General features: G+C 48.6%; 1 protein-coding gene across 1 annotated transcript in view; it reads right to left on the minus strand.

Moving 5' to 3' along the window:
* CTIF (cap binding complex dependent translation initiation factor) overlaps positions 1-14789 on the minus strand; it is a 118795-nt gene that overhangs the window by 59120 nt on the left and 44886 nt on the right. The window contains 1 exon segment of the mRNA XM_018078816.3: positions 8880-8956. Within this exon segment, the coding sequence (XP_017934305.1) occupies positions 8880-8956 (77 nt within the window).

A 14789-nucleotide genomic window follows, 5' to 3' on the forward strand; every position in this document is an offset into this window, starting at 1 on the left:
CCGGCCCATTCTGGTGCTGGTTTCAAAAGGTCTGGTGTTTGCCACCTCCTTGCATGGATTTCAAGCTGTGCTAGGGCACCTGATATAGCAACTGTGATCATGGAGGTGAAGCCCAGCAGTCCCTGATAAAGGTGAGAGCTGAAATGAGGTCTCCCATGTTCCCCCACCAAAGCCTGTGACTTAAGAGTAGGTTACTCTCCTAACCTCCTCTAGTTGTACAGGCAATATGAGCTCCTGTTCCCCATTCCCTAATGCTCACGAAAATCACAGAATTCCATGGTGTTTTGGGTTGGAAGGGACCTTCAAGATCATCTTGTTGCAAACCCCCTGCCATGGGCAGGGACACCTTCCACTAGGCCTGGTTGCTCCGAGACCTGTCCAACCTGGCCTTGGAGGAGCCGTTGATGACAACAACTCACTGACCTCCAGATCAGCCCCCCGTGCCACACAGGAACAAGTTACCTAAAAATACAGAGTTCTGACGAAATCAGGTATCCCTCCACAAGGGAACACTGAAGTTCTCCTGGATTATTTTGCTGGACCAACTATTTTGCTTTTTGTGAAGCAACATCATAAGGCTCTGGGATTATCCAGCAGGCCATTACGTTTCTATTGAGGTTTCATAACAGTAACATGTTTTGCCGGTGGTACATAAAGTCTTTCAATCAGCTGCAGAGATGGAGAAAAACAACCTGCAAAAGCCTCCTGATGCCATGAAGTCTACTGGCAGCTTGGCAATTCAGGTTAAATTTAGTCTGCAGGACAGGGGCCACTGAGGTCACCAAGATTGTGAAAAAATAGGGAATAAAAAGTCTTGTGTTGCAGAGTTTTTATGTAATGACAAAGCCACTCTCAATAGAGAGGTGGCAACCCTGCAGCTGGGAAACGCACCCGGCTTGCTCCTGCCACTGCCTCCTGGCATTAAAAAGAAAGGAACAATGAAAGGAAAGGATTAAATTTGCTTAGATGAGTATGTTTTAACCCTTCTGCACCATGTCTTTAGCTGGACATACAAGGAAGAGCGAGCATATATGGAGAATGGTAATAGACATGCATGTCCTCAAGTCCTGCTTATGTGGAGCATGTCCTGTTGAACTTACAAAAGTTTATCTCTCTCTTTACATTAGTATTGAGCCACAGAGGTCTCTGATATTTACAGAAGTACCTTTTCCCTGCATTACCTAAAATGTAAAATCCTTTTAGCTGTTGCTAGCATCAGGAAAGGAGCTGTAAACACATCATCGTCTTCCATGGTGTGTTTTGCCAGCAGGATTGGAGCTGCAACCATCTGCCTTTGGGGGTGACTCACGGCTGGGCATATTTTCACTGACACCCTCAAGTCTGCAAGGTCTTAGTGCTGCTCACAATGGCAGAAACAAGAGCAGCTGGGTGGAAAACCTCTACTCACCCCACCACAGCTTGAGACACGGGTGACAGGCAAAACAAGCTCCCTGGTGGATGATAAATACCAACTGCTCCACCTCACTGCTACTGGTGCTTCCCTTGGACTGCTTGTTCCAACCCTCCTGCCATGGGAAGGAACACCTTCCACTAGACCAGGCTGCACTAAGCCCCATCCAACCTAGCCTTCAACACTTCCAGGGATGGGGCGGCCACAACTTCTCTGGGCAACCTGTGCCAGGGCCTCACCACCCTCACAGCCAGGAATTTCTTCATAATGCCTAATTTAAACCTGCCCTCTGTCAGTTTAAAGCCATTACCCCTTGCCATGCTGTGTCCTGTTTACTGAGCCACAGTGCAAAGGCAGCAGAAGGTGCTGATGGAGCCAAAGAACCTCCAGACCTCACCTCCAAGAGGTCCCTCTTGGCGAGAAGCTGCAGTGCTACCCAGCAGCTCCACCTGTGGCTGAGTCACTCCAGCCGCATGCCCACGGGGTGTCAGGAGGTGGCTTTTTATTATTTGAGGACTGCTCCTTCAATAGGGAGCCTGGTGCAGGCTTTGTTCTGAACAACCTCCTCCCAGGAGTGCAGTCCCAGTGCTGTGACCCCTGGCAGAGCCTTCTCCTCGACGCCTGGAAGGAAGGGCAGCAGGGCAGGGCGATGCCAGCACGTCTGGCCAGCATGGCTCTGCGGGTTGGAAAGGCTCCTGCTTGACCCCTCCTGATGCCATCTCTGCCCTGCTCCATCATCACCTTAACCAAAGAGCAGCTGATGGACTAATCAGATCTAAATGACACCAGGTCTTCATACAGACCTACGCAATAGCCTCATGAGAGGGTATGTGAGTAACTACAAACACAGGGAGGAAGGACTTTGTGTCACTGCAACTCCCTTCAGTTCCCTACCTCTGTTTCTTCCTTGGTGGCAACCAAGGCAGATCTTCCTCTGACTTCCAGTCTCAATTAAACGGTCTGTTTTATCTGCCTGCTGCTCACAGCAGCATGTTTCTTCAACAGAAACAGCCCTTCTCCCCCTGCACCTTTCACCCCTGGGTATCTCGAGAGTATCCTCAGCCTCTGTTGGAAACAGCCGAGGTATCTCGAGAGTATCCTCAGCCTCTGTTGGAAACAGCCGACATGTGCAAAGCAGCATTTCCTTCTCTGAGCCTTCAAGTTTATTTGTCCTTCACTTCCCTGGGTGACTCTGGATCCTCATACTAACAAATATAAAGTAAAAAAAAAGAAAAAAGGCAGCGAACTTTTGCTTTCTATCTCATTTCATCTTAAATCCCCCTTGCTCATGGCTCCACCTCCCTCCAGCATTATGTGGTGCTGCAGCTCCCACCTGACCCTGTATCTTCTCCCTGAATGAGGAGATCTTGCCCTCGAAGGAGCAAGCTGGGCCAAGCTGATTCCTGTGATGTTTTACAACAGGGTGAAGTGGTAGAATGCCCTTTATGGTGTTTTGAAAGGAAATTGTACAGGAACAATGTCCCAAGCAGCATGGCTATTGAAAACCCTTCACAAAAGGAGTTTGCCACAAGAGGAAAAGCAGCTTAATCAGTCGAACTAATCACTGTAGGTGGTTGAGTGTCCCTGAGGGTCTGTAAAATTAAATATAATGGGAAAAGAAATATATCACAGTTTGCCTATGCTCCTCAGTGGAGCCGCCAACGGATATGGGACGTTCCCTGCCTGGCCCCGAGCCCGCCATGACCGTCCTTTGGGCTGTCCCTATGCAGGACCACGCTCACCTCCATGTAAGACCCAGGCCAGGGCCACATGGCTTGGCTGGGATGAGCCCCAGGAGGTTTCTCAGCAGCTCAGGCTCTGACTGGGCAGTCAGGACAGGGATGCCCACCCCATGTGCTCACCCCAGATAACCCGGTTTTCGGCGTGGGCGTGAGCGGGACGGTCAGCGGTGCTTACACAACCCTCCTGCTTCAGGAAGAGGAAACCGTCCCTGGCTGCCACCCGGGGCTCTCCGGGGAAGGAGGATATTTCTGCCTCCCCCAGCTCTGAATCTAATTAAGTCCAGAAAGCAACACACACAAAAATACAGTCATACAGACTGTTTTTTCCTGATCGTTTAAGTGTAAAGCCAAGTTGACGGTAGGAAGTAAATAAATTCAGTCAATGCAAGAGGAAACCTGGGGACATTTCTGTAATCCTGTGGTCAAAAGCTGTAAGTATTTGGCACACACTGAAGGGAGATGGGGAGAGCTCATAAGCCTCTTTGCTCCCAGCCTCTCTCCCCATACATCAGCCAGGAGAACCCACACAGACTTCTGCTCCAGCTTGCCACGCAAGGGCTTTATGAAGGATGGATTTCCCAGGTGAAGAAACACCCCTCTTAAAATCCCATCCAACAGGAGAAGGAGGAGATGACATGAAACTCAGTCACAGTTAAGGGTGACTTCATGCCACAGTCCTTTACCTGAGGTGGTCACAGTCCCCAGCATGACCTGCCTGGCTGGGACAGGCAGAGCAACCCCTCACTGTCTCTAATCACCCCAAAGCCTGCAGACACACCAGCTACACAGAAGCACAAGGGACTCCCACTTCTTTTACTGAAAAGAGGAATTCAGATACCTTTTGTAGAGAGGGAATTAAGATTAACTCTTAGGCTTTTACTCCATCCTTTCACAGACCCTGTGCTTCCCTCTGCCATCCTCTCCTGTCCTTGTCCATAGACAAGAACCACCAAGAGCCCTGTGAGGTAGCAGCCAGTATGTATGCACACCTGAGGATCTCCTTTTCGTAAGGTATTCAGCCTGATTTGACTTCTGAGTCCCACAAGATGTGACTATGATGGTACAAACTCTTTAGGACTTCCCTAGCAACCTTTTCCTGGTCCTCAGAAAAACTGTCTCCCTTTCTCAGGTGACACAGAACCATTTCACTACCTTCAATCAGAAGACCAAGATGTAGGTACAAACTCACCTGTTGCAACTCCATGTATTCCCTGTAAATCCTATCTAAATTGAGCAATGTTTTTTATCATTCCTATAAGGCTGGTGCAAGCCTCTGTTTGTGCATTTCCAGGCCAAAGGATTCACCCAGCTGGACCCTCCATCCCAAAACACATCATACCAGGATGTCATAGGAACTGAAGGAACCCTGTACAACACAAAGTTGACTTGCAATGCTTCAACAGATACTTAGGAAATGGTGGCTTTGGGAACTTTTTGAACAACAAGGAGCCAAACTAAGCCCTAAGTGGCCCAAGGAGACCACATCTCAGTACAGCTTGTGTGCTCTGCTAGCAGGAAGGCATTGGGCTGGGAAAGGTCAGAGGAGAGGACCTGAGAAATGGATCTGTTGTGCCCCATACCCCAGGTTACTTTTTTTCTTGCAGGAGAGGTCCTACCACCACCCAGGAAAACTCCTTCCTTCCCTAGAGGTGGTTGCCCATGGGAGGTCAAACCAAGTGGCTTTTGGTGCCTTTGGACATGTATGAAAAAACTTGCCCCTGCTGCTCTCCTTCCATGGTCCCAGCAAGTGGTGATGCCCTCCATCACCCTCATCAGGAGATGGCAGTCACACCTCGTGACTCTGAGCCAACAGAGAACACACCAGGTGTGGGATTTCTGCCAGGAGAGGTGGGGAGGGCAGCACCTCTCCCTCGTTTCCTGCCCTGATTATAAGCTCTTTGCAGCAAGGACCTCACCACCTCCTGTAAGCTTTTATAACACCCTGTGCAACCAAACCCTCCATCAGATGGGGCTCTGATGTTGGTTGCTGTCATGGAAAATGCATCCAGGTTTTTTAAATAACACCTAATTCCCTCTTCATCCCTGTCTTATGCAACAAATGAGGTATGCATCCAGGGAAAAATCACAGAATCCCAGATTGGTTTGGTTTGGGTTGGAAGGGACCTTTAAGACCATCCAGTTCCATCCCCTGCCATAAGCAGGGACACCTTCCACCAGACCAGGTTACTCAGGGGCTCCATCCAAGCTGGCCTGGAACACTTCCAGGGCTGCGGCATCCACAGCTTCTCTGGGAAAAAATGACTTGTGGAAGGTAAAAACAGCACATATGCAAGGAGTGAGCTATGGCTGCATGTCCACAGGGTTGCTTCTCCCCAGGGGAGGGAAAGGTGCATGACAGAGACCTCAGCGTAAGTGAGCTGTGCTCCTCCACAACGCAGTGACAGCATTTCCCGAGGAAAGGTGACGCGAAGGAAGCAGGGACAGGGGTTATTTATAGCAGGGCCGGACATCAGCATGAGGAACAAAAGGTGTTTCACTGGTCCAAGACATGTCCCCTTCTGAATGTCACTGCCAGAGGGGTGAGAAGCCCGTACATGCTCTGGGAGGGAATTGGTGTCATTTATAAGACCAGTTGGAAAAAACCAGACAGATTTCTGGGTACTAATGTGCTTTATCAGCTTTCTTTATAATAGCTGTTTTATATAAAGATCCAGGCAACTCGAAAGTCAGCTACAACCAGGCAAGGCCAGCTGGACCTGTGTGCTGAGCAGAGGTCAAACTGAGGGTTGACACCTCAACCCAAGGCTGGATGGACACTTGTAAGTGTGACTCCTGCTCACAGGAGGACGCCAACCATGGTATCCATCACTTGGGATTTGTCAGCCTTGGATGAAACAAGTCCTGGGCAGGGAGAGCCCTTGCAACACATAAAGGCATTGCTGGTGGGGTCTGGGGTGCTCACCACATTCAGGAGAAGGGGAAAAGCTGCCTGATGAAAACCAGCCCCAGGTGTGGCCAGGACTTGGAGTGAGGCCACACTTGCTTTCAACCAATTTAGCAGGACAACCTCTTCTCTTCTTGCAAATCCATTGCATGTCAACCCCACTCCCGCCCTTGGCTGCTCCCATTTCTAAGAGTGGTGCCTTCTAAAGCACCTTCTCCTCCTTTCTAAGAAACCAGATTTTCTTCCCTTGGGGCCAGGCATCCCAAACTGCTTCCTAAACCCCCTCCCAACCCAACCACCACCAAATGGCCCTGCTCAGCCTCTCCCAAGCCTCGCTGCCTCTGATGCCCAATCCACAATCTTGCAATTTTGAGTGCCTCCATATCCAGATAAGATTTAAAAAAGAAAGCCTGTATCTCCTGGCTTTTTATCCTGTCGTAACATCTCACCCTGAGGGATTTTTATGCCACCTGTATGGCTCCACCAGATCAGAAATTAAGCTTTTCTTCCTGCTCCTCACCCCCTACTGAGAACTACACCTCAGACATTAAGATAATAGCATTGCAATGAAGTGTGAACAGCTTTGTAGTCTGTTTGTGCTCCAATACAGTCTGGTTTTTTTTCCTATTCCCTTTTTTTCTGTCCCCCTGTTCCTAGCCTTTCCCATCCCCTATTTCCATCCTGTTTTTCACATAAAATGACCATTCTGAGACCTAACTTACTTCTAGAAATCAATTTTAAGGAGCAAGTCCTCTCTGAGGCAACTCAAGTGACATTAGAAGGACTCCTAGTCCCAAATGCACCTCAGAGACAAGGGGACCCTGAAAACCCCAGCATCAAACAATGTGTCATGGGGAGAATGAGGCTGCATGGGGAGAATGAGGCTGCTGAGGTTCCAAGCTGAAGTCTAGGGGAAGGGATCATGCCTTATCCTTTCAAATAATTATTTAAAAGACTGCTTTTTCACTCCAGCTTCCTCTACACAGGCTTCTTACCATTTTGGAACTAAAATAAATATGTTTTTCTGTGTAAGCATCGACTACTCCTGCAGGACTGTGTGTTCTTTCCATTTTATTTCATTTGTGACTGCTTAGGGCTGAAATGACCCCATGTCTCCTCCAGAATGATGCTGGATCAGTCGGGTTTTAGGGCCTTTTTCCTCTCATCCCGGGATATTATCCCAGTGCTACCCGGTCTGGGCTGTATCTCACCCTGTGATCTTCCAACCACAGCCCAAGGCAGTTTCTTTTGCTATCCCTCATTGACATCTGTGTAAGAGGCAGGGAGGCCCTGAGGGGCTGAATGCTTTTGTCTGCTGATGGTTTATCTGAAGGGACCAGAAAGAAGAAGTGCACACCTGGAGTGATCCCTCCAAGTGGCTGGTTTTTTCGGATGGGAGGGAAGAACCAACACGCAGTTCCATGGTTCATTGCAGCTTTGGTCATGGGACTTCAGGCAGGAGACCACGTGGCTCTGAAGGTCTCCTCTCCCAAAGCATCATGCACTCTTTGGATGGCAGAGGAAGACCCACCTAGTGAGGTGAGTTGGGAGCAGGATGCTCCAACCTCCACTGTGATTTTCAGGGAGCCCAGACCAGTGCTTCAAGTAAACCAACTATTGCAACACTGCAGACTTCAGCTTGATTTTAACCACGTTTTGGTGATCACAGGGCTGCAACCCAGACGAAATGAGACCTTTCCCACTCCCCCCCTAAATCACAAGACTAAATTGTCTTTTAAATTGCGTACAAGAGGAAAGGAGGGAGCCCCAAAGAGAAGAGGAAAAACAGTTTGCTGCTCGTGAACCGCCCTGCCCCACAGAGGAATGCTTCTAGTATGCCTAAGAAAACTCTATTCAGCTGGTTTTTTTGGTCACTTGGTAAAATTTGGGAAAACCAAACCACGCATAGGGTTAACTGCACCATGGCTCCGAGAAGCCATGGGGTGATCTGAGGACACACTCCAACTGCTATTAGGTATCTGTAGGACTTCACCGAAAATCCCCCCTTGTGACAGCTCAGGTGCAGATTTCATTCTCAGAGAAAACGTTGGCCACTTTTCCTCCTGTTGAATCACCTTGCAAACAAACTCCTGGTTTTAGAAACGCTTTGTTACCCTGGATGTGTTGTCTCAGCCACAGCAGAAAAAGTCAGCAGAAATAAAGCTACAGGTAGTAACTACCTCCCTCATTCCTTGCTTATTTTCACATTTAACCATAGTCACGATGCATATCAAGGACTCTAGATGCCCTCCAATAATTAAATATGCATTTTACACAATTAAATATCCAATGGACCCTATTAAATTAACTCAGTGGATTGAAATTGCCAATGCCAAAGGAATTCAGCTGCCTGTTTAGCACATCCCCTCCTTCCCACAGACAGACACATGAGGCTCACTCCAGTCTCCTCTTAACCAAACCATACCCACTTTTCAGGTGACCCTGAAAGTCAACAAATTTTGCTTTTCAATAGAAAAAAGAGAAAGCAAAGCCCAAGGACTCAAGCTTTAACAGATAATAACTTGCCAGATGCCTCTTACAAGTGAGGAGATCTGGCTATGTTGGAATATTTACAAGGGGAAGAGAAGGTCCTCAAGATACTCCTGGAGCAATATAGGACATATTCCAGATTTAAAAGACAAACCAGAGGGATGGATAGACTGTATTTTCAGGATGTCAGTGCTCAAATAAGGGTTTATATATTAATCCAGTGCTGACAGCTGCTCAACAGCAGCCGTGTCTCAAGACAGTCCACAAGACAGTGGAGGAATGTGCGCGAGGAAGAAAAGATTAAAAAAAACACGAAAGAGGTTTCACCTACCTCCGGTCGTTTCTCCTCCTTCTGAACAGCTTTTTGGTGTGTGCGATTTCAGCTTCATGAGGCAACGGATGGTAACCCTGCAAAACAGAGGGAAGAGCAGCAATGAGCTCCAAGAGACAGGAGGCATCGGCATGGAAGGGGTCAGACTGGGACAGAGCTGTGCACCCACATGTGAGCGTGGTAAAAGGAACGGTTCCCATCCAAACATCCTTACAAAATCCCAGTCCATACAAAAGCGGGTCTGGAAAACCCAGACTTGTTGTACCCTCTCAGGGCCCTCAAAGAGCAGGGAATGAAGTTACCTGCAGTTTCTGCGTGGGAGAAACCACACGGGGCAAAAAACTGGATCATGTTTGTACAAATCCAAGTATACACCACTGACAGGGAATTCACCTACTTTACACACAACTCTGGTCCACCCAAGCCACCCACTTTCCCTGGGCTGTTTCCTTCGTATATTGATCCAAAACCCAGCTGTAAAAATGTGTGTCTCAGTATCCTTTTGAGGACACAGCTGGCAGGTCTGTGCTCTTGTGCTGTTAGGAAGGGAACAACCACAACACGAGCACCTTGCTGAGCCTGCCCACCGTGAACAAGTCAACGCCATGGAAAGGACAGGTGGCATACATCTTACTGGAAAAAACTGAGATGACAAGGATGTGTTAAATGATGTGCCCAAGCCCAAGCTGAAGGAAGACAGATTTAGATTAGATAGTAGGAAGAAATTCTTTACTAGGAATTAGGAAGAAATTCTTTACTATAAGGGTGGTGAGGCCCTGGCACAGGTTGCCCAGAGAGGTTGTGGACTTCCTATCCCTGGAATTGTTCAAGGCAAGACTAGAGGGGCCTCTGAATAACCTGGTCTAGTGGAAGGTGTCCCTGCCCATGGCAGGGGGGTTGGAACAAGATGATCTTTAAGGCCCCTTCCAATACAAGCCATTCTAGGATTCTGATTCTAAGCCAAGGCAGTGGAAGAGCTGTGTGTAACTCCAGCTGCTGTCTTTCCAGTGTCCTCTTTCCACTGAAGGTGCCGACTCTGACGTGGTATGTTCATCTGATAAGTGGGATGCTGTATTTGCCATCCTACTATGGGCATGACAAGGCTTTGTTAATGCTCGTGAAGAGCTCCGAGGTTCCTGGATGAAAGGCCCTGCATAAGTGCAAAGTGTTATTTATTTTCCAGGGACCACAGAGCTGTCATAACCATAATGAATTTTATTTATGCAGTATTGTACTTCCCCAGCTGGCAATAAAAGCCCTGTAAAAGTCGCTCCTTTTATTTCCATCGCAATCTATCTCGGCCTGGAGCTCCAGCCGCTGCTGGTGAATCACCACACATGAGGGGCCATGAGGGAGCAGCCTGGGCAAGGGCAAGGGCTGGGTGGGGATGTGTCTCATTGAACAGCGCCTTTGTGACATTGGCATGACAACATAACACACCGACTTCAAAAAAAAGTCCCTCTCTCTTCGCACGAAGAGCCTTTAAAAATTACAGTTCATTTTTGCAGTGGTTACTGAGATAATAATATTTTGAGTTTCTCTGGTGGAAGACGTAATTGGAGGAGAGAGGTTGCTGGGGATGACAATGAATTTAGGCATGCAGGCCTGAGAGGCACCACTGAGCCAAAGACCATCAGGGTTAACTGTGACCATCCATCCTGACCATCTGCAAAAAGCCAGGAGAAACTGCCTTTGCAACAACCCTACAGCTCCCATGGCAGCTGGAGCCTTCACCTTTGGATGCCTTTGCTCCTCAAGACTTCAAGCCAATACAGAACTCACCAAGCCAAAATACAAAGCTATTAGAAAACGTCCAAAGGAGGGCTACGACCATGGTGAAGGGTCTAGTGGTGAAGCACATGGTGGGATGGTTGGGACTGCCCTGTGCAGGGCCAGGAGCTGGACCTGATGATCCTTGTGGGTCCCTTCCAAGTCAGGATATTCTAGGATTCTATAATAGCTTAGAATTGCAGAACCCTGGAATGGTTTGGTTTGGAAGGAACATTAAAGATCACGCAGTCCCAACCCCCCTGCCACGGGCAAGGAGAACTTCCACAAGACCAGGTTGCTCCTATTGAACCTTTATTACTGAGGGCTGTGGTTTGAGTCTTCCTCACCACTTATTTTCCCAATCATTCATTTTCACTGAATGCACAGGAGGGGCTTAATATCACCAAGACCTCTGCTCCCGTGAAAAATTACTTGGAATTGGCCAATGGATACCAAACTCAACGAGAAAAGGAAGGGAAGGAGGAGACACACACAGCCCAAGCACATCAGCCACACAGTTTAGGAAATGAGGCTAAAAATAGTGCAATAATCAGCGAGGCTGTTTCTAATGCTGTATTACCACAGGAGGCTAAAGCTTGGGGCGTTTTTAAGAATTTAAGCTTCACTGCAGACACACGTGCAAATACAATTACCTTGGAAAAATGAAACTATCTCTGCATAACACAAGGACCAATTTCCGAAGCCCTCATTAAAGTCTCTGCTCTTTCCAACTAGAAACCGTATGTACAGTGGTGCATTCCCACATGTCCTCCTTGCAGAGAATCCCTGTGCTTCCTCAGACCTCGACCCACCAGCAGCTGATGCCAATGGGATGAAAGACAAATTAATTACACGGGAATAAGCTCCTAATCCAAGGAGCACTCCTGGACACTGCCAGTGCCTGAACACAGGAGAACTTCGTGTCCCCGTTAGGAAAACCAAATGTCTCCCTTCTCCTGCCGAGCAGTTCCCTTCCTCAGTCCTAGTCATGAGACAATGTTTTGGAAAAAAACAGTCACTGATCCCTACTCTTGTCTATTTTGGTGCCTAAACAGAGCTAAATTTGGAAGGCAGAAAAGTTGACTTTTTTTGTGCAGCGAGCTGATGTAAAAGGAAATATCAGCAACTTGTAAGGAGGGCAGAGTGGCCAGAGAAGACCAAAGGTGATGGGTGGGTGGGGACAGGCCCGAATCTCAAGGGAACAGTGAGAGCTTTGGCTCTTGTCTTGAGGCTGTTCCCCACCATGGGTTGTGCAGGACAGCAGTGGAAGTGCCTTCAGTAGAGCCAGCTCACTGAGGACAATGTGGATCTGAAATGCACCTTTCAGCAGACATACTCCTTTCAAAGCCAAAATCTCTGAACATTTCCGAAACCAAATGTCTCACAAGGGAGAAAACCACCCTCTGCTCTGCAATGAGTCTGTGAGAAGACCCACACAAGAGGGACGGTTTTTGCTCCTGCCTGGGCAACAGGCACCATCAAACTCAGGTGCTCATGGTTTTCAGAGGCAGGTTTGCAACTCCTCAGTGGGCAGCAAAATTGCACTTGGTCTCCTTCCCACATGGGTTTTGTTTTGGTATTTATTTGCAGGTGGTTGGAGAAGGTAACAAACCAATATTTCAGAGCTGCATGTTCTGGAAGTGAGGGGTGTGGGAAAAGCAAAGCACAAGCAGCCCATGGTCACAGGAAGGATTGCAAACAGGGGTAATTTTCAACTTTGGAGCTAAACACTCTGTGGTTTACATGGTGGGAAGCTTGGAGCAGAACCTGAGATGCCCATGAGACTTCTAATGCATGTACGTTCCAATTTAAATCATAAACATACATGCTCCAGCAAGAAAGGCCAAAAGCTCTGGAAAAGAAGGGTTGTTCAGGAATTGTCTGCTCCCTGGGCCTGTTCTCAAGAGATAGCTATGTTGTGACGTGCATACACATTGTTAGATTTTCTGGGGAAAGTAACTCTTGGATAAGGTGATACTTGGCAAGCTTAGGTGACTGTCACATGGCCAGCTAGCACACACCAAGGGAACTCTGTCACCTACTGGAATTGCTGCAAACAGAAGTCAGAGGGAGCGGGTCTGAAGCCCATGTGCACCATTTTTGTGCTTTACCTTCCTTATGAAGGTGTCTGTCCAACCTCCATCCCCGTCCACCTGCCTGTGGGAATCCAGAAAGCTGGCAGCTGCCTCTCTGCTGCCCCAGACCCACTTACATCAAATTATAATGAAAGAACAAATATAAAGCTTTCAAAATCTCGTTGGCAATCTGCAGCAACCCAAGAACCTTCACCTCTTCCCCCATGGATACCTACCCCTCTCCAGCAACATCTCTCTCCTGATCCCACCCCACATCTCAGCCCAGCAACCTGCAGGATACTGGCTTGGGAGTGACAGGAGGAAGAGAGGCAGGAACAAAGGAGGGAAATGGCTGGCTTTAGTGCTACCCTGCTAAAAGAAAGAGCTTTGCTATCATTTTTCTCTGCCTCCTTTGCAGCAGCATCATCTGGAGAAGTTGGAGGAAGGCACCAGCTTTGCCTCTTTTACTGGTGATGGTAAATTGGTAGAATCTTATAATGACTTGGGTTGGAAGAGACCTTAAAGACCATTTAGTTCCACCATCCCTGCCAGGGATGGGGCAGCCACAGCCCCTCTGGACAGCATGTGTCAGGGCCTCACCACCCTCACAGCCAGGAATTTCTTCCCAATATCCCATCTAACCCTGCCCTCCGACAGTGGGAAGCCATTCCCTTGTTCTGTCCCTTCAAGCCCTTGTCCCAAGTCCATCTCCAGTTCTGCTGGAGCCCCTTTAGGCACTGGAAGGGGCTCCCAGGTCTCCCTGGATCCTTCTCTTCTCCAGGTGAACACCCCCAGCTCTCCCAGCCTGGCTCCAGAGCAGAGGGGCTCCAGCCCTTGGAGCATCTCCATGGCCTCCTCTGGACTTGCTCCAGCAGCTCCATGTCCTTCTGCTGCTGGACAGGAGGTAGGGTCTGCAGGTGGGGGTCTCACCTATGGGTCAGAGGAGTAGAATCCCCCCCTCCCCTGCTGCCCACGCTGTGGGATCAGCCCAGTGCATGGGGGTCCCAGTGGCACCACACATGGCCGGGACATATCCAGCCTCTCATCCATGAACACTCCCAAGCCACAGGGAGATAAGCAGGAATGAGGTGTGGGGGGGTTTTCTGTCCCTGGTTCTTCTGTGACCACCCTGAGGCAGCAAATGACAGCAACTCCTCTGGCATCTGACAACAACTGCCTTACAAAAGGGAGGGTCCTATCTGGGACCAATCTGCACCCTCTCTCCTTCTCCACTTCTGAAGTGCAACAGTTGCCCGAGGTGCCTGAACTTGTGGGTGTTTCACAAAGACTGGAGAGGCCACTAGATGTTCAGGTTCATTGTTGCATCCCCATGGTCTTCATGTCTAACACATCCCAACTTTCAGATGTGAAACACCCCAGAAAACAACCATCTTCTCTCACACCAACTTATTCAGTCCCTTCCATAAACACTCCTAGCCTGTGATGGTCAAGCAGGTGAAGATGCCTGAATTGGAAACAGCAACACTGAAACCCTGAGTGTGAACGAAAAGCTGAGAAAAACAACTGGACTGATGGGAAAAAATTCTGCTGATGAGAGAAGGAAGAGAAATGATCCGACCACTCCACGGGATCAGTCCGCAGGAGATTTATCTGAAGAGCCTTTTGTGCCCTCAAGAAACATCCGCCCTTGCTTATCTTAAACAAATGGTTGCAGAAGGCCTGAACTGAACAAACAGGTTATTAGGCCTGGGGTAGGAGCTGGGAGTTTCGCTGGGTTTTATGGCACACAAAGTTCAGGGTGGGATTTATTTTCCGGGGGAGTGGGAAGGGTGAGGTGGGGCCGGGATCACAGCAGCCCCGAAGACACCCCATCTGCCTGTGCAAAGGCAACAACAGAAATACCAAGGTTGGAGGGAGCATAAAAAGATAAATATATTGTAATTCCAGACATGATCAGCAGAAACCAACCCAGTGAAATGCAACACCCCATGATAAGGCTTTCATCTGCCTATAGGATGGATTATCCACAGCAGGAAAGTCTGAGACAGCACAGAGCTGCAGATACATTTAACTTTCATTACAGTTTAATATGTGTGCCAGTCCC

Source organism: Manacus vitellinus, unplaced genomic scaffold (genome assembly GCF_001715985.3).
Source record: "Manacus vitellinus isolate BGI_N305 unplaced genomic scaffold, ASM171598v3 scaffold_42_pilon, whole genome shotgun sequence".
Taxonomy (NCBI): domain Eukaryota; kingdom Metazoa; phylum Chordata; class Aves; order Passeriformes; family Pipridae; genus Manacus; species Manacus vitellinus.